This window comes from Primulina tabacum, chromosome 1, assembly GCF_025594145.1.
Source record: "Primulina tabacum isolate GXHZ01 chromosome 1, ASM2559414v2, whole genome shotgun sequence".
NCBI lineage: Eukaryota > Viridiplantae > Streptophyta > Magnoliopsida > Lamiales > Gesneriaceae > Primulina > Primulina tabacum.
Window position 1 is genome coordinate 3,848,014 of NC_134550.1, and position 21,040 is coordinate 3,869,053.

At 33.6% G+C, this 21,040-nt stretch overlaps 1 protein-coding gene across 4 annotated transcripts; it reads left to right on the forward strand.

The window, feature by feature from the left end:
* The first annotated feature begins 15,250 nt into the window (after positions 1-15,250).
* Positions 15,251-20,147, forward strand: LOC142525266 (kinesin-like protein KIN-7N). Of its 4 annotated transcripts, none has more exons than XM_075629761.1 (13): positions 15,251-15,715; positions 15,787-15,876; positions 16,458-16,678; positions 16,768-16,843; positions 16,998-17,041; positions 17,129-17,206; positions 17,499-17,629; positions 17,731-17,833; positions 17,906-17,986; positions 18,560-18,840; positions 18,932-19,318; positions 19,417-19,713; positions 20,022-20,147. In XM_075629761.1, exons 1-10 carry the CDS (start codon positions 15,568-15,570, stop codon positions 18,626-18,628), a joined length of 1,041 nt encoding a protein of 346 aa, XP_075485876.1. In that variant the 5' UTR covers positions 15,251-15,567; the 3' UTR covers positions 18,629-18,840; positions 18,932-19,318; positions 19,417-19,713; positions 20,022-20,147. The 4 variants fall into 4 exon arrangements, with proteins under 4 accessions (XP_075485876.1, XP_075485732.1, XP_075485653.1 ...); XM_075629617.1 differs by having other exon boundaries at positions 18,932-18,977; positions 19,164-19,713; XM_075629538.1 differs by having other exon boundaries at positions 18,932-19,713.
* The last annotated feature ends 893 nt before the right edge of the window (positions 20,148-21,040 follow it).

Here is a 21,040-nt window from a genome sequence, read left to right on the forward strand (position 1 = left end):
AATAATAGTAACCTATTATATTTGGGCCCCTTATATTCTCAAGCACAAGACTGAGCTAAGCCCTAACTTCTAGAAGTCGTAGCGCCGCTTTTGTCTTCATATTTTGATTAGATTTCTTGATCCCTTCTTTCTTTGAGAGTTAGAGTTCTGAAGTTTCTTCTTTTTCATGAATTGCTACGTTCATGAAAGATTTCGAAGCTCAAAAACACTTAGTTTTCGACTTTGTCAAGACCCGGTTATTTTTTTTTCAACCAGTTATTTCTGGAGATTTTGTCCTTTCTCCTTTTATTATATTTCTTTGTCTTATTTAGTTGGTATACAATTAATTCTTGTTCCGATTTTGCTATGTAACAATAATTTTTTGGGTTTAAGTTAAGCCTAATTATATTTATGTAAAATTTTGTTTTTTTATTTTTGTAGTTTCAAACATCTAGTCAGATTATCGAGCCCTTCTAGGTTCTGGAGCTTTTTTTCTTTCTCCTTTTATTATATTTCTTTGTTTTATTTATTTTGTATACAATTAATTCGTTTTGTTATGTAACAATAATTTTATTTTTTGGCTTTAAGTTAATCATAATTATATTTATGTAAAATTTTGTTCATTTATATTTTTTATTTTCGTAGTTTCGAACATCTAGTCAGATTATCAAGCCCTTCTAGGCATTTTTGTAAAATGATTTACTACATATATAAAATGACGCTCGCGTTCCACATTATTCAAAACGTAAACACCTGCTACTTACTTTGCATGTTAGAAAAATGGAGAAGATTTGCGTCGCCGTGAGAGTGAGGCCTCCATCATGCGAGAAATCTGAGGACGAATTACATTGGAAAGTTGAAAATAATAGCGTTTCCCTGCATGATGGAGTTCATAATTCTCCAATTCATGGAATGTCATTTGCTTTTGGTGAGCGATTTTCCTGTGTTGAAGTTTTTTGAGTTGGATCTGGTTGCTTAGCTTTTTTGTCCTTTTTGTAGATCATGTATTCAACAAGGATATCAACAATGCTACGGTTTATGATCTTCTGATTAAGAACATTATCCAAGCTGCAGCGCAAGGATTCAATGGTAAGATGTTTTTACTTTTTTGGTTTTCCAATCTTTTCAGCCAAATTGCTTTAAGTAATAGAATTTGGTTAAATTGTAACACGTTTCAATCTTACTTGTTTCGGTTTTCCAATAGAGTAGCCAAATTGCTTAAGTAATAGGATTTGATTCAATGCTAAACGTGCTTCAGTCTTATTTATTTTTTTTTTTGGTTTTCCTATAGTTCAGCCAAATTGCTTAAGTAATAGGATTGGATTCAATGGTAACATGCTTCGGTCTTACTTTTTTTGGTTTTCCAGTAGTTCGGCCAAATTGCCAAGTAATAGGATTTGATGTCAGGAACTATTGAAGAATGATTCGAAGTTATCCAATTTTGCTACGTGTCATGTCTTTCAATTATTAATTAGGGTGTAGTAAGTGGCAAAATGGCTCACGTAAATAACTGAGTGTAATTAGTGTTTTAGTGATTAAAGTTGTGCTTATTTATAATCCTATAAATAGGCTACATATCTCTCATTTTATTAAGCTGATCAGAATCATATTTACTTTTGTTTTTTTTCCTCATTTATGCCTATGTTTTCGTTTTTATATATTTATTTTCTGCAATAGGAGCCATAGTTGCATATGGGCAAACATGCAGTGTCACGCCCCGAGACCGGGGTTAGTCGACACCGACGTTGTTCAAGAATCACATAATCATTAAACAACAAGCTTTGTAGCATAGTGTAAACCAAAATCAGTCTATTATTCATAAACCATAAAAATCATTGTCTTTAGAATTTAAATAAAAATATGTGGAAGCGTTTTTACAACTTAATACGTAAAAATTAATTAAACTTCTGCAGTACGTCATCATCACCATCCCCAAAATTGGTCTTGTTCTTCCTCATCTAATTGCTCCTCTGACTTATCTAGGAGGGTAGAGTAAGAGGTGAGTATTTTGAGAAATACTCAGCAAGTGGGGGCCGTTTGAGACATATAGCAACATATACATATACTTGAATTTAAATTTTACATAGCATATCATAACGAATATTCATACTTCATAATTATACACATATCATAATCGTATAGCATACTCGTTTAGCACAGAAAGTCATCTCATTTCCATGGTTTCCTGATATTAGTCTCCTATATGTTAATCCTCTAAGGAATGAGGTCATATCCAATATGTTAATCCTCTATGGAGTGATGCCGTATAACGGTTACTATCCCACTATATAAGGGTCATAGTTCGAAAATCATTTCACATATCCAATCGAATCCTAACAGTGCTTTGAATATATAATTTGACAAATCTTGAAGAACATGTATCATGAACAAAGAATTATGCTCGAACGAACTTTCAAAAACTGAAGGGAGATCGTACACAAATTATAATTTTTTTAAAACACAAGCCCACTTCAAAAAACAAGTGTGGCAAATAAAAAATCACTTACGAAAGAATATATACATAACAAAAGCCCACTTACGAAGGACAAGTGTGCAAATTATATTGTAGAAAAAACAACCCACTTACGAAGAACAAGTGTGCAAATTATAATACAGCAAAAACCCACTTACCTTAGACTGAAAGAAAACGTGAAGAATTCGGAAACTTTAGAAGAATCATGCAACCGACTACCTCGAAAACGCAGCAGCACATCTACCGAAAAATCATCCGCCTTGTAAAATTCCTTGTGCCTTAATGAACCGTTGGATCATGCTTAAACTTTTAAAGTACGTTCATAATTACGTCAAATAAATTATGAACAGTGAAGATCGGGTTTGGAAGTATTTTTGACCTACTTATGAACAAAAAACCATAGGTATGCTGTTCTCGCCTAAAATATGAGAAGTTTTCTTGCGAAGACTATAAACAAAAAACTAACCGTTGGATTTTTCTGAAATTTGGATATGTTGTTCAAAACATATGAAAACATATTCTGAATGGTGGAGATCGGATTCTGAGCAATTGAGCGAGAGAAAAGAATTTCTGAACCTAGACAGAATTTTGATGACTCGTGCAGAATTTTTGAGAAGAAATTTCGAAAATATGGAGAGAAAACTCCAAAATTGAGATGTGAAATTTGAATAGGAGGGTCCTCCTATTTATAGGGATGAGGTGAAAATCTTACCATAATTCGATTGATATTCTTTCCAAAATTTGGAGATGCTCCTTCCATAAATATTGATAAGCTTCTTTATTGAGAAAAAAACTACCTTGTATGTAATATTTTCTTCCAATTAGATGGATATCCAACCTTAATTTATTGTGTATCTTGCATTAGATTTCGATTTTCATATATTTATTGGCTTGGAAGATTTTCTGCATACCATGTGTTATTTATATTTTCAAATTTATTATAACTCGAAAATAAATTTTTATACATGTCTATATTTAATTAATTGCATGTCCAAAAAATTTGGGTTCTCACATGAAGCGGTAAGACTTTTACCATGAAAGGAATTATCCCTAGGGCCGTATAAGATCTTTTTCATGACAATCAACAGATGAATGTCATGTTTGAGTTTCGAATCCAAGTTTCCTGCATACAAAGTTACAACGAAGACATTATTGATCTTCTTGCTGAGGATAATAATCAAAATCTTGAAACTGATGACAACTTCTTGGTAATTTTTGGATACAAAACTGAATGTTGTTAACCAGCTTATTTTCATTCATAGAGTTATTTTTTCATTTTTTTTTATTATTTGCTCTCCAGCGTGGACCACATATCGGAGGTCTCAAAGAAGAAATTGTAAACAGTGTCAATCAAGTTCTTGGTCTTTTTAAAAAATGTTTGACTTCAGCTTTGAATATATTTAGTCTTTTTTTACATTCAGTATCAATCACCATATTTATTTCCTATCATTTTGGCGGCTAGTAGGCTGAATGAATTCAGTTTGTTTACATTCTGTATCGGTTACCATATTTATTTATTATCATTTTGGCAGCTAGCAGGCGTTCGGTTGACCTGGCATGCACTCTTTTTGTAATGGTATATATTGTTAATGAGTTGCTTCTACTATTTTTTCTTAATACGTTCTATATATCGCATTGGTGTCAATTATTTGTCATGAACCAGATAATTGAAAGCAATCCAAAGTGTACCTACTCCATTAGTGGTTCAACTTCAGATGTTGTTGGTCGACTCTGTTTAGGTTTGTAATCCTACATCACAACTGTTCTGCATATGCCATTTTTTCTCCATTTGACACAACGTATAAATTGTTAAAAAGTTTTGGGTTTAATTTTGTTATGACTCCCATAAATTGTTTGGAAATGTCAACAATGTTGATTTAATGGGGAATAATATAAAAAAAATTTCAAATTTTTGGAATTGTTGATGTTTATGTGTGAGACCCTTGTAAATTTAGGAGTTTTTAAACAAACTCTCTATCTTGTCTACAAAATGGTGTTTTTTTTTCCATTTATAATTAAAATAAATCCTAATACTTTAATATATATTTTTAAATATCATTATTTATATTATTTATATTTATATAAATAAATTGTGAAATATGACGATTGATAGATAAAATTCATCGTGAAATGTTACACTTTGACAGTACAATTGCTGGATATTAGGAATGGACAAAATAAAACATATTTTGAGAATAGAAAATTGGGAATGAGTAGGAACTACTTTATTTAAAACTGAACAAACCTATTTATAGGATTTAGATATGTAGATAAATTGATATATTTATAATCACAAATCTTATTAATTATAAAATGGGGATTAAAATTAATTAGTTAAAAATATTAAAAAAAATAACTAATTAAACCATATAAATGAATGAGATGAATTATATAAACTAGGTCTCTAATAATATAGTATATATTAAATGTTTTATGAAAAATTGTTTTTTCGGTCATGTATAACATAGAAGATCAAAATCGCAACAACACAAAATTATAGAATCGTAAATATATTTTTTCCAATTTTAAAAAATTTAAGCCTAACTACATAATTGGTTACAGTTTGTAATGCCTGAAGTAAATATCACAATTTGTTGATTTAGTAATGTGAGATTACTAAATAATTAACGATTTTTAAAGAATAAAATATAACATATTTTGGTCATATGAAGTTCAAATGATTTGAAATTTGGATATAACGTAGAAAACTGAAAGATATAGAAGTTTCATGTTTTAAGTTTTGGAAAATTTGATCGTTTGACTGGTCCAAAGGGATATAATGGTGTTAAAATGTTAAATATTATATATTATATTATATTAATTAAAGAACAGGAAATGATAAATTTCAAAACTTACGTGAATGAACATTTATTCACAAAATTTTACTAGAGAGGTGAGAGAAATAGAGTTTTTGATTTTCTTTTCGATTTTGCGACTTATCGGTTTATCCAATCAAAGAACCAACTTCAATTCTGGGATCATTGACACGAGGTCTTCGATTTGAGGTATAAATTTTTTATAGTTTTGGTGATGTTTGAAATTCATCGATTTCTGAAATAAATCCGATAAATTGTTAAATCATACTGAAATTTAAGATTGTTGAATAATGTATGGTTTTAACGAAGTAGAGAAGATTATAATGATGTTATTTTGAATTATTCCTAATTTATTGTAATTAGGGAGTTTAATCGTTGAATTGAAATTGGTGAGTTGTTTGTCTGTTATTATTAATTCTGATTATATACTCGGAGTCTACGAAGTATATGCTACATGTTGATCTAAAGTTTTCGTAGTTTAACAGATGTTGTAAAAAAGCCTATTATTTGAAGTTAATTGAGTATGGTGTATTTGATGGTAGTATTGTGAATTAAATACACCGAAATATTAATTGTTGAACGATGAAGATGTATAATCGAGTTTTATATTTTGTTAAATTAATTGTTATTGGGCTATTTGATGTTATATATTGAGGTTGTTATGATTGTGTTGATATGGTGACAATGATCTGATAATTGTTGTTGAATTATTTAGATACGTCACAAGCATCAGGATCAAAGAAATAGCCAGATTTTATATATATACTCGATTATCAGGTACGTGTTGACGTACAAGTATATGTTGTTATTGTTTAGTATTGATGAATATTATTGTGTTGAACGTTGGTAAATCACCGGAAATGAGTGATTTGATATTATATTTGTTGTTGCTTATTATTGTTAATGTTGTTGGCTGTTGTTGTTGGGAGATGTCTTATTGCCGTTATTCGTTCAACGATATTGCTGTCGCCGGAGTAGGGGTGTGACGTATCGTTGATGTTATTGTTCGTTTGACGATATTGCTGTCGCCGATGTTGGGGTGTGACGTATCGTTGATGTTATTGTTCGTTTGACGATATTGCTGTCGCCGATGTTGGGGTGCGACGTATCGTCGATGTTGTTGTTGCAGTAGTATGAGAGTGATGTCGTTGATGGTTTGATTGTCCAGAAACAACAAAATGGAAGTATTTCTGTTATGATTTCAGTTATATTTTATGTTGTTAATATAACTGTTATGTATTACGACGATGATTGTTGTATATGCTAACCCTTTGAGGGTTGTTTCTGTTGAACAAGTTACAGGACTATGCCGTGAGACATGATAGAGGTGAAGGACTAAGTGTGTCTAGTCAAACAATCCTGTAGTTGATAGTAGAAAGAGACATTATAGTTTATTGTATTATTTGAGTTGTGTATGTGTATTTATTATATTGTTTCTGCTACACTGATGTAGATTGTGTGATGATTGCACTATTTTCTCGTATATGCATTATATTATTACGTCGTCGAAAAGAAAATTTTTATGCATATGACATCACATGTTGTATGATTACGTGGCGAGATTTAGGGCGCCACACAGTTATTGCTCCAATTTTTATTTTAGGATTCAGAACTGAACCACAATTTTTCGATTCCAATTCTAGCTTGAAATCAAAACTGAAAAATGATTTTGCTATTGATAGAGTGTTGTCGTTTCGATGTATTGTTCTAATAAAACCGTGGTGGGATTTAGGAGAAGGCACCTAGTTTATAAAATTTATGAGCGCAACTTTTCTGATTCAAAATGGGCTAGAGAGTATAAAAGTTCAAAAACCTTGAATATAAAATTTGGTCATAAACTTGGGCTTCAATATAATAACATTAACCTATTATATTTGGGTCCCTTATATTCCCAAGCATAAGGCAGAGCTAAGCCCTAACTTCTAGAAGTCGTAGCGCCGCTTTTGTCTTCCTATTTTGATTAGATTTCTTGCTCCCTTTTTTCTTTGAGAGTTAGAGTTCTGGAGTTTCTTCTTTTTCATGAATTGCTACGTTCATGAAAGATTTCGAAGCTCAAAAACGCTTAGTTTTCGACTTTGTCAATACCCAGTTACTTTTTTTTCAACGAGTTATTTCTGGAGCTTTTTTCCTTTCTCCTTTTATTATATTTCTTTGTCTTATTTATTTTGTATACAATTAATTCTTGTTCCGGTTTTGCTATGTAACAATAATTTTTTGGCTTTAAGTTAAGCCTAATTATATTTATGTAAAATTTTGTTTATTTATATTTTTTATTTTTGTAGTTTCGAACATCTAGTCAGATTATCGAGCACTTCTAGGTACGGGAGCTTTTTTCCTTTCTCTTTTTATTATATTTCTTTGTTTTATTTATTTTGTATACAATTAATTCGTTTTGCTATGTAACAATAATTTTATTTTTTGGCCTTAAGTTAAGCCTAATTATATTTATGTAAAATTTTGTTCGTTTATATTTTTTATTTTCGTAGTTTCGAACATCTAGTCAGATTATCGAGCCCTTCTAAGCATTTTTCTAAAATGATTTAATACATATATAAAATGAAGCGCGCGTTCCACATTATTAGAATTGACTAGCCAAACGACTGTAATAATAAAAAGAAAATGAAGGGAGATGGGAATTCAAGAGACAATTTGGTTCTAACCAGCATATATAGACCTATTGAAAAGAAACCAATATACACAAAGCTTGAGCTTAGGACAATTTACAAGAGAGATTTATTTGCTTCGCAGCAAAATATTTCCACAATCCGTAATTCTATTAATTACGTGCTCAATATCCAATTATCTCAAGGAACAGCACTCTACCCATCATGATGTCCAAGAGTCATGATAATCTTACTTATGAACTTATACAAGATCAGTCACTGCTACCATTTACAATTTTTTGACGATGCACCATCATGCAAAGCAAATTCATTGGGCAACAAGAAATGTCTTCGGAACATATGTTTCACAGGAAAATTCAGGAATTGGCGCACCTTTCTCCCCTTTTTCGTTCTCTCTGTTCCTTGTGCTCAATCGAAAGAACACCTGCATGAACATTGTTTAAGGCTAGTTGATCTATGGTAACTGTAGAAATATAGAGAAAGGTGCAATCATGTTGCTTTAGGCTACTAAACAACATGGTGCAGCCTAGTTTCTCAGGGGCTGGGTGACCACCTACTTTGGTTGGTTTAAATCTTCAAGTTTGATACCAGTTAATTCAGCAAGCTCAGCGAACTCCTCCTCCCCACTAAGACCTGGAACAAGTATCTTTTAGATAATGAAGCATCACAAAAGGTGTATAAAAAGGCACGAGTCTTACGGCAACCCCAAGACGATGAAGTGAAAGAAATAGTAGTTCTATATGCTAATATCTAACAGAATTACAGAAATAAGCAGTCAAAACGTATCAAATGAAGTGGGTGGTAGGGCAATCAATCATCATCAGTTTTAGGAAAGTTTTTGTGAATGTGAAATAGAGTGAAAAAAATATGCGGGAACCATGGTTTCATATTCAATTGAAGAGGTATCATACCTGACCACTGATTACCCAGGTTGGGAATCCTTCAATTTTAACATACAAACTGTTGGAAATTTATAGAGTCTTCGGAACGATTCCAGCTATAAAAATTATTTTGATCAAATCAGAGAAACACAGCAGAAGCGATTACATAATTTCATAAATTATAATCGAACATATGAATATAAATTAATGATGAATTTAAATAAAATTATTTTCTAGAAAAACTAATCTCTTGTAGTTTTCTTTCTTTTTGTGAATCCGAGATCTGTAGAAACCAAAGCCTTCCAGTACAATCCTTTCTATCGATACGGTAGTGTGTGGGTACTCAGAAATATACAACCTTAGAAATCAATTTTTTTTTTAATCTCTTAGAGAATATATTATGCTCGAATATATTTTCATCAAATGAAAATATTTTTTCAAGATGTCCTTTCTTCAATTTTCTTATATCTTGAATTGCCTGTAATGTTCTATATAAATAATTGACATTCAACAGTAGCAAATTGATCGTTATAGAAAAAAAATTTTCTTCTTAAGTTTCAATGCCAATTAATTGCCTTGATTTTTAAAACAATGAAAACAATTTTCACATGTTTAATTCAATTTTTTATTTTATAAAATAATAATAATATACAAGTTGATCAATGTTGACTACTTTTTAAAAATCAATAGCCTATCGTATTTGAAAAAATCTGTATGTCCTTTTATGATACTATCACGATAACTAAATTTATAATTATTCATAATTATAATTTAAATATAATTAATAACTCATATTTAATTATATTTATATCTAAGCCTTTGATGATATGGAAACAAATTTCCATTATCTCGAGTGATTTCTAAATTGCATTTTTATCCGTCATTAATTTGAAAAGCGTACTGGGGACCATGGACTCATAATTAGAAGCTTCAATAAGTTAGATAAATAATTAAACTCTTTAAATTATTTACCCAACTTATTAATTCCATAATTACTCCACTAAAAATATGAAATTGCACTATTCTTCATTATGAAATATTTACTCTACAAAACGAGTAGTCCATTGATATAATCATTACATATGAATTAATCCTCCATATATAGACAATTCATAATTGAAGCTAGGAATTTTCCGTTTACCTCTTCAATTACTTATTATCCTCATTTATAATTAATTCACTAGTGAGTGGTTCAATTTATAATTTAATTGTAAATTAATTGGGCCCACACTCAGTTCTAAAATTAACAAATGAGAGAATTATCTTTCTGCTTCTCGCAAGAAGGAATCGATTCCATGTCTGAATTCATATTCCTAGCCATTAATTTCAAATGTAAATCTAAAATACAAGTATTAAGAATGCATAATTGCAAACTTTAAACAAGCAAATCAAGAATCACATTGAAATGAACATGAGTCTATAATCACATAAGGATTCAGATTTATTCATATTTGATCATCTTTATGATTTAATTTAAATTTCATATTAACAACGGAATTTATTATGAAATGTCTAATTAAACCAGTCTAAGACCTACATAATCTCATTATATATAAATGCCCCCATCTAGATGTCTCTACATCGACAGTCCGGATAAGACGGTCACATTCTTAATGCTCATGGGCCGCATTAGTGATGCTTTCCCATAATTTAATTAATTTCATCACAGACTTAATTTAAGTTTATTATCCATAATTTTAATCCTCTTGTATATATAACTTTTATATATACTAAAATCATGGTTACATCCAATAAAGTAGGGATTTTTCTATGATATTTAAGACAATAAATTTCATGTAAATATGTTCAATAATAAATGTCACTTTTATTAATAATATTAAAACATAGTCTAATTACAATGCTTTTAGGGCACTATTCCCAACATAAACAAGCCTCGTCCACTTTATTTCCTTTCTTTATACCATCAGGAAAGCACTCCACATAGTTCAACAATTTGGCCGCTTCACGCCCAAACATCTGTCCACGCATAAATCAAATACAAGCACAAAGAAAAAATAGTTAGTCCAATTTGGAAGATGATGATAGTTCACCATCATTCTGCAACATTAACTCCAAAAGTTGATATCCCTAACCTCAAAAATCTCTTATTCACTGCCTCTAAGCATATCTAGTGTGATGAGTGAAAAATGAAAAATATAGTAATTTCTGCCAGAATTCAACGATCATCCCCCTAAAACTATTTATCATAGAAAACTAGTTCAACGCAGGCATGGAAGTATAAATATTTAAAAAAATGTTCAGCATAGGCAGGGTAGACCCGTGATATTTTTATAACGAAGGTTGACTGGAACATTTATATTACATTTAATACACCAAACAATCTAATTAGAGTTTGATTTTTCTTGTAAATAACAAAAATAGTTTTCCTGATCAATTTACCACAACTTTGATCCTTTGCTTCATTTAACTCTGCAGCAGACTAACAAAAATAGTTTTCCTGGAAGTTCTAGCAAAATAGATTACTTCTTTCTGATCCTGACAACGTGAACACCAGAAAGCTCCATATAATTTCGCTCCAATTGAACGTAGATGTCTTGCAAGTGAAAGGGCCACAAGACTTGACATTTTTGTGACCTTGGTTTCGACATATGGTAGTTCCATATCGGTCAAACTGTGTTAAATAAAAAGTAAGGAATATGATGCAAGATCAAGTGATATATCATTTTGGAAAAAAGGTTATAACAGTCTCAATAACAACACATATTTTGAGCTCCCAAAACAAAGTCTCATTATTTACATTCAAGAACAAATTTTTCATGCAAGCCAAAAGGGTTCCTTAAACATTTTAGTCAATGTACTGATTCGTAGTCACAGACCGCGTTTTGTCAAAGAAATCTTCTTTTGGTCACTCTTCCGTAAGACTCAATCTAAACATACTTTTGTGTATGGCATTCTATCTGTGTATACTTTCACTATATATAACAGTTATAAAACTATTGAATACTATGCATTTTGTTACACTCAATAATCCACCTAATATCAAACAATGCTTTGATTCATGCATAGATCACAGCATCATGAAAATGCAATTGATAATATATTCATTCCAATTAGCAAATTTAGAAAGAAAATTCAACTCAGCTGCAATCTAAGAAGTTTCATTGAATATTTATAAAATATATCAGCTCTAATAAATAAAAATTTCTTTGAAGTGTAATTCAAACAATTTGAATAACAGAAGAATAAATGGAAGGGAGAATTTGTTTCAGAAAAAATATGTGGTCTGCACTCTGCACTTGGCAAGGCATGTTGATGAGTTGTCCAGAGAGAATAACTTTATCTAGACAGTAGCATCAAATGCTATCACAAAAAGTACATATCAAGTTATCCAGTAGAAGTCTTGCTCAAGGTTATTCCATATCACAGATACACTGAGTGTTACCTTGAAGAGACAGGTTGGGTAGTATTATATGATGCAGTCAAGGCAATAATCACCAAAATAGATATGGATACAAGTGAACCCAGCCGTTTTTGAATATGCCGTGTCCCAAAACTCTGCAATTAAACAAAAGCTTTACCGCCGTTGCTACATCATGAAGCGCAAGGCTGATCTTTTATCCCTGGAAAAACCTTTAGGGTGATGAAGAACTAGCTGAAGGATGGAATTGCTGATGTCAAACAATATATGCACAATTCTCTAGAAAATTCAGTGTTTAGAATGTAGAAGTAAGTGCTAGTAACTGCCATAGAGGTAGATGTCCCCAGCAAGATAATTTCACCATCACTTTTCCCAGAGTCAAACACCCTTTTCCTTGCACCCAATTGTAGGAAACTAATCCATATGCAAGCAAACCAAATAATGGTAAAGGATCACCTAATAATGGAAGGGAAGGCAATGAGATATACTTTTTGAAAATTATGCTTCGGATGAAAGTAGTATTTGTCTTAAAGACATAGGAAAAAACTTTTTTCCCTTTAAAAATAACATGGAAATTATTGAGCTGACAGATGAAAACGATCCCAGAACATGAATGGGACAAATTAATACTTTTAAAGATTCTAGCTGAACCACAATTTTTCGATTCCAATTCTAGCTTGAAATCAAAACTGAACAATGATTTTTGCTATTGATATTGTTGTAATAAAACCGTGGTGGGATTTAGGAGAAGGCACCTAGTTTGTATAATTGATGAGCGCAACTTTTCTGATTCAAAATGGGCTAGAGTATAAAAGTCCAAAAATCTTGAATATAAAATTTGGTCATAAACTTGGGCTTGGATATAATTGTACGCAGACATGTTGTCTCTAGGATATTTATTATACAGCAAAAATTTACATTGACCCACATGCCAAAAAGAGGTTGGACGTGGGCCGAGGCTGGGGCACGACCAGGCTGTTCCCAGCCCACTTGACATGTCCAGATATAATAACAGTAATCTATTTATATTTGGGCCCCTTATATTCCCAAAGCTTAAGTCAGATCTAAGCCCTAATTTCTAGAAGTCGCCGCTTTTGTCTTCCCTTCTTGAGTAGATTTCTTGCTCCCTTTTTTCTTTGAGAGTTAGAGTTCTGGAGTTTCTTATTTTCACTTCTTTTTCATGAACAATTGCTACGTTCATGAAAGATTTCGAAGCTAAAAAATGCTTATTTTTTAACTTTGTCAAGACCCAATTACTTTTTTTTAACGTGTTATTTCTGGAGCATTTTTCCTTTCTCCTTTTATTATATTTCTTTGTTTTATTTATTTTGTATACAATTAATTCGTTTTGCTATGTAACAATAATTTTATTTTTTGACTTTAAGTTAAGCTTAATTATATTTATGTAAAATTTTGTTCATTTATATATATATATATTTTATTTTAGTAGTTTCGAACATCAGATTATCGAGCCCTTCTAGTCATTTTTGTAAAATGATTTACTACATATATAAAATGGCGCGCTCGTTCCACATTATTCAAAACAGAAATACCTGCTACTTACCTTGCATGTTAGAAAAATGGAGAAGATTTGCGTCGCCGTGAGAGTGAGGCCTCCATCATGCGAGAAATCTGAGGACGAATTACATTGGAAAGTTGAAAATAATAGCGTTTCCCTGTGATACTCACGGGAGATTTAGGGTCCGATCCACGCAAGCGTCACTAATCCAGACACGGGCTTCAAAATTACCCTGGGCCTGAAATCACAAATAAGACCGTTAGGAGGGGGCCAGGAGAGTATCCTGGCGTAGCCCCTCCGACGCTCAAGTCAGAGACTGAGGATATATGGGGGGAGCAGCTAAGGGCGCTGCTGAAAACAATATAGTGAATCCAATAACTGAACACTCAAACCTGGTATTTATAGGAGAATACATGAGCCCTTGATGGGCTTGTCTTCCTTTTGAGCTAGGGATGGGCCAAGGGTAATGGGCCCATCCATGGGGTATCACCAGTCTCCCCTCCCGAGTCGAACTGAATCGTAGGTTCAAAGTTCGATTAGATGTGTTGTCCTCGGGTCACCGGGTACGAGTTGTGTATTTTCTTCCGGTCGTTTGTCAGTCTCCAAAGATTTGGAAACAAATTAAATCATATCGCAATCTTGTTATAGTTTTCTCTTCAATTCGTTCACCAGCTCTCCCCCCCCATGCCTGAGTCCTCGCCTCGCTACCCTCGCCGAAACCCCATTCAAGCTCGCCCAGCCCCACGCATCCAAGCGCCCAGCCCCGTGCGCCGCGCTTCGCCATCCTCCCGCTCGCCCTGCCGAGCTCGCCCAGCCGAGCCCCCTGCCCCTCGTCTCCTGCCGAGCGCCCATCCGAGCCCCTCGCTCGCCCAGGCACCCAGCCCCGCGCGTCGCGCCTCGCCATCCTCCCGCTTGCCCTGCTGGGTGCCACGCTCGCCCCTCGCCCAGGCCCACACGCCCGCCTCGCCTGCTTCGCCGTCTCCCTGCCCAGCCGAGCTCGCCCAAGCCCACACGCCAGCTCCTCGCCACGCTCGCCCCTCGCCCCCTCGCCTGCCAGCACCTCGCCCAAGCTTCGCCCTCGCCACCTCGCCCCCTCGCCTAAGCTCGCCCAGCCGAGCGCCCACGCTCGCCTAGCCAAGCACTCGCCCTCGTCGAGCGCCACGCTCGCCCAGCCAAGCTCTCGCCCGGCGCCCCCAGCATGCCTGCTCGCCCAGCCAAGCTCTCGCCCGGCGCCCCCAGCACGCCTGCTCACCCAGCCAAGCGCTCGTCCCCTCCGAGCGCCACGCTCGCCCCCGCAGAGCGCCACGCTCGCCCAGCCAAGCGCTCGCCCGGCGCCCCTAGCACGCCTCACGCCGCTCCACCCTCGCCCAAGTGCGCCTGCTCGTCCAGCGCCCCCCATCTCGCCTCGCACACCCGCTCAGCCCGCAGCCACTCGCTCGCCTCTTCACGCTCGCCCAACGCATCGAGCGCTCGTCCAGTACGTTGAGAATTTTGATATATTCCCTTGCTACGTTCATGAAAGATTTCGAAGCTCAAAAATGCTTAGTTTTTGACTTTGTCAAGACCCAATTACTTTTTTTTAACGTGTTATTTCTGGAGCATTTTTCCTTTCTCCTTTTATTATATTTCTTTGTTTTATTTATTTTGTATACAATTAATTCGTTTTGCTATGTAACAATAATTTTATTTTTTGACTTTAAGTTAAGCTTAATTATATTTATGTAAAATTTTGTTCATTTATATATATATATTTTTTATTTTAGTAGTTTCGAACATCAGATTATCGAGCCCTTCTAGTCATTTTTGTAAAATGATTTACTACATATATAAAATGGCGCGCTCGTTCCACATTATTCAAAACAGAAATACCTGCTACTTACCTTGCATGTTAGAAAAATGGAGAAGATTTGCGTCGCCGTGAGAGTGAGGCCTCCATCATGCGAGAAATCTGAGGACGAATTACATTGGAAAGTTGAAAATAATAGCGTTTCCCTGCATGATGGAGTTCATAATTCTCCAATTCCTGGAATGTCATTTGCTTTTGGTGAGCGATTTGCCTGTGTTGAAGTTTTTTGAGTTGGATCTAGTTGCTTAGTTTTTTTGTCCTTTTCGTAGATCATGTATTCGACAAGGATATCAACAATGCTACGGTTTATGATCTTCTAGTTAAGAACATTATCCAAGCTGCCGCCGAAGGATTCGATGGTAAGTTGTCTTTATTTTTTTGGTTTTCCAACCTTTTCAGCCAAATTGCTTTAAGTAATAGTATTTGATTAATTTGTAAACACGTTTCAGTCTGACTTGTTTTGGTTTTCCAATAGTTGAGCCAAATTTCTCAAGTAATAGGATTTGATTCAATGCTAAACATGCTTCAGTCTTATTTTTTTTTGGTTTTCCTATAGTTCAGCCAAATTGCTTAAGTAATAGGATTGGATTCAATCGTAACATGCTTCATTCTTACTTTTTTTGATTTTCCAGTAGTTCTGCCAAATTGCCAAGTAATAGGATTTGATGCCAGGAACTGTTGAAGAATGATTCGAAGTTAGCCAATTTTTCTACGTGTCATGTCTTTCAATTATTAATTAGGGTGTAGTAAGTGGCAAAATGGCTCACGTAAATAACTGAGTGTAATTAATGCTTTAGTGGTTAAAGTTGTGCTTATTTATAAGCCTATAAATAGGCTACATGTATCTCATTTTATTAAGCTGATCAGAATCATATTTACTTTTGTTTTCTTTCCTCATTTATGCATGTGTTTTGGTTTTTATATATTTGTTCTCCAACAGGAGCCATAGTTGCATATGGGCAAACAGGCAGTGGTAAAACTTTTACCATGAAAGGAATTATTCCTAGGGCAGTAGAAGATCTTTTTCATGACATTCAGCAGATGAATGTCATGTTTGAGTTTCAAATCCGAGTCTGCTGCATGCAAATTTACAACGAACACATTATTGATCTTCTTGCTGAGGATAATAATCAAAATCTTGAAACTGCTTACAGATTCTGGGTAATTTTTGGATACCAAACTGAATGTTGTTGACCGGTTCGTTTTCATCCATAGAGTTATTTTTTCATTTTTTATTATTTGCTCTCCAGCGTGGACCATATGTCCGAGGTCTCAAAGAAGAAATTGTAAACAATGTCAATCAAGTTCTTGGTCTTTTTCAAAAAGGTTTGACTTCAGCTTTGAATATATTTGGTTTTTTTACATTCTGTATCAATCACCATATTTATTTATTATCATTTTGGCGGCTAGTAGGCTGAATGAATTCAGTTTTTTTACATTTTGTATCAACTACCGTATTTATTTATTATCATTTTGGCAGCTAGCGGGCGTTCGGTTGACCTGGCACACACTCTTTTTGTAATGGTATGTAGTATTAATGAGTTGCTTCTACTGTTTGTTCTTAATACGTTCTATATATCACATTTGTGTTTATTATTTGTCATGAACCAGATAATTGAAAGCAATCCAAAGTGTACATACTCCAGTAGTGGTTCAACTTCAGATGCTGTTGGTCGGCTCTCTGTTTTGGTTTGTAATCCTACATCACAACTGTTGTGCATATGCCATTTTTTCTCCATTTGACACAATATAATTGTTCTCCATAATAGTCAATGTATTCTCTTTAGGCCCTTCACTGCTAACAACCACCACCTATGTACACAAATTTGTGTTAACATTATTTTTTAAAAAAGTGACAAATCTATTCTTCAAACTTATCTGAGAATTCTTATCTAAGTTTCATTATTTTGATTATCATTTTATGATTCATATGAAATGTGTATCTTATCTTCGCCACTTTTGTATAATTTCTTCGTTGTAGAACTTGGTTGACTTAGCTGGATCGAAAAGAACAGCTGAAACTCAGGCCGAAGAAGAAGGAGAACACACTGACAAGAGCCTAATGGTTCTCAGTGATGTTATAAACAAACTAAGCGAGGGTGGAAAACAAAGGTAGTTGAAGATGTTTGTCGATGTAAACATGTTGAAAAATATATATATATATATATATGTATGTATGTATGTATGTATTAACAATCTAATTCCTTGTGCAGAGTTCACATTCCTTATTGTGACAGCAAGCTGACTTATATTCTTCAACATGCTCTAGGCGGTAATGCAAAAACTTCCATAATTTGCACCATTGCACCAGAGAAGGTATTAAACTGCAGGTTTTATTTATTCATGTCAGTTGATATCAATTTTTCTTACGTAATGAATTGTTCGTAGACTCACATAGAAGAAACAAAAGGAACTCTCCAGTTTGCGAGCAGAGCAAAAAATGTCACCAATTGCGTGAAAGTAAATGAGGTCGAGTAAAGAAAAATTGATTATTTGCTATGACCTCAACTATTAATTTAATTGGAGCTTTTTCTTTTGTTTTCGATATCTTTTGACCTCACAATTACTGGCTTTATTGTTTTCAAATTAGTCTATCCTTATTTTAATCTAGGAAAGAGTCGAAAGATTCAATTTGACCTTTGCTTGGTGCTATGACTGGGAATTAATGATTAGTATATCGGACCCTTTGTCCGATGAAATGCAGTACCCTGAATTGATTTTGAGATCCTTAATTCATTTTGACTTGATGGCGTGGCTAGCTAATCCTTTTTTTATGTGTATCAGATATTGACATATGTTGCCTTGTTAAGGAGACATAAACTAGAAATTAAAGAACTATGTTTTCATTTTAATCGCGAGATACATTATTATTTTTTTATCTTTTTATGACTCAGATGAAAATCAGTACAAGAGATATAATACAAATAGCTATTTAAAATTCATTTGATAACTTCTTAATGTTGCTTTACTAATCAAATAACGAGGGGGATATTTATAGGAAATTTGCTAACTTACATTATATAAATTTTTATATTTATTCAGGCAAGCTCGGAAGGGAAACTTCTTGATGAGGTTTTTAAGAAACAGGAGGTGCAATCTCCTTGTAGCTAAATTTCTTTAAATATTTCATTGTTTTAGACACATTGTGTTGCGATTTCCATTGTTCAGGAAAATTAGAAGAAAATGCAAATCAGATAGAGGAAGAAGATGATGAAAGTAATGAAGGAAGTGACGAGGAGAGAGATGAAGGAAGCGACGAGGAGAGAGATGAAGAGCATGATGAAGAGGATGAAGAACATGAGAGTAACGGGGAAGATTATGAAGTACGTTAATGAATCTTTAGAATTCCCATGCTTTGTAGATGTTATGTTTTAAAATATTTTTATTCATCCGATATGGTCTTCTCCAAAGCAGGATGTTTGTGCCAGTGAGGCAGAAGACGACGCAGAAGATTATCATCGTATGCTTTATATCTACCATACTTCATCCTTTATGGTTTCATTTTCCTTATTTTTTATTATATAAATATAAATACATGGTTTATATATAGGCACACACTAACATAAATATGTTTTAGAAAAATCAATTTTCACTCTACTCATTTCACTTGTGAAACAGACTAACTTAAGCTAAACTTTATTTGTAGCTGATGAAATTTATCATGTTAAATACCATGTTTCAATACCGTGGGAGCATTACATGAACACCGTCCTACTGACTCCTATTGATGGCCTTTATCTAAAGGCCGGGGCGATCTTCATAGGAGATGGCAATCATTTAACTTCCAGCCTCTTCCCTGCCGTCGGTTTCATTGTTTTATTATTTTTAACCATGTTTTACCAACAACTTTATATTTTGTGACCCATCTGTTGGTGTTTTGTTGCTGTGCTGATATGCAGGTAAATTTAGAGGAGATGGACAACTTATTCACGGTTTTTGAGTCGGGTGTACATCATCATGACTTACAGCTTGGAGGCAAAACATATACAATGGTTCGAGTTGAACCTGATACTATGCATGGAGAGAAGGTATCTTTCTGATTTTTTGGAAGGGTAATGGGAGTGGGAGAGGACATTAGGACGGGAAAAAGTTTATTTGGGTGATTTTATGTCGGAATTTTGTGAGAGAGAATTGGGAAGAAAAAGCAAGGTGTTGTCGAGGGTTCTTAGATGAAATGGCTGGGGAAGGTTTTTTTGGTATGTCTTCCTTTCCTATGTATAAAGCTATTTTCTTCTCACTAGTCTTCTAATTTATTGTCCATCCACTCCCCCAGAGATTTACAAGAAGATGGAAGTTAAAGTTTTCTGTACAAGAATACATAATTTTGTATATTTCATCAATTATCAACTAAAATAATTGTATCCCAAGATAATGCAAATAAAATTTGGTGATGAATTTGTATGTTTTGCATGCAACCATCTAGCTGTTTGGATTTATAGAATTAGAAACTACTGGATCCTATTAGACCCATTATTTCAAGTTACCCCTTTTCTTATCTATGCAGGGAGGTGAATGTGTGACCATAATGAAAACTGCACTCACACTCATATTTGGAGTTTATGAGAAACCGATGATTAGAGCCCAGTGTGACGCCCTTGTCAGGGCTACTGCAAACACCATTAGAAATCAGGGCTGTTAGGCCTGCTTCGTCCTTCCCAAGTGTTGTTTTGTAATGAAGATTAAAACTGTTGGACTATAGGGAATTTTTTCGTACATACGTTGATATTGTTTTGCATTCTCGACAATTACAATGTTGTAAGATAGCTAAACGTGAAGTTTTATCTGATAATTTTCATCTTTTCTCCTAAAACTATAGGGTTTTGGTTTAGGATATTTTTGAAAAAGAAAAAAAAAATTATATTATAGTAATGATCATGTTAGAAACTAATATGATCAATCATCAATAATTTAGATGAGATTGTTTTAGAAAATTTGGAAAAATAGCAATACTTGTGGTGGTCATATGTTTTTATAGGGATCTCGGGTAGAAAAATGGATTTAAACTGATTTATTTATATTACCGAGAAAATATATCAAATCCATAAAAATCTATCATTTTTAAAGTCGATAAAAATCTATCAAATCTATAAAAGTCTATCATTTTAAAAAAATCATTAAAAGTAATCAAAACTCTGAATTGAATACATCCCACTTAGTAATTAGATATGTCATTTTATTTATCTTAATTATGTTATTCGTTCATTTTAAATTTAATTATTATTAATACACAAAAACCTATGACTAATATACGAGAAATAAATAATTATCAAAACCGGTTCTGAAATGGCCAAGCTGAGTTTTCATTCGGTTACATTTATGATGAAAATCAGTATATATTTATGTGTTTGGGGGACGTAATTAAAATGTCACTCACTTTTATTTTAATTGACAGTGGCCAAATGTTATTTCCTCTTTAGTTGTTTATCCATTCTATTATTTATTTATCTATAAAAGTATGAATAAAAGGACAGTTTTTTCATTGTTAATTTCTAATTTTCCATTAAACTGTGTGTTGTTTGAATT

Bases quoted from the DNA above. Each gene is read 5' to 3' on its own strand.
- LOC142525266 (XM_075629538.1), top strand. From the start codon at position 15,568: ATGGAGAAGATTTGCGTCGCCGTGAGAGTGAGGCCTCCATCATGCGAG. The intron at 16,844-16,997 runs GTTTGACTTCAG...TCATTTTGGCAG, and splicing joins TCTTGGTCTTTTTCAAAAAG to CTAGCGGGCGTTCGGTTGAC. The intron at 17,987-18,559 runs GTCGAGTAAAGA...ATATTTATTCAG, and splicing joins ATTGCGTGAAAGTAAATGAG to GCAAGCTCGGAAGGGAAACT.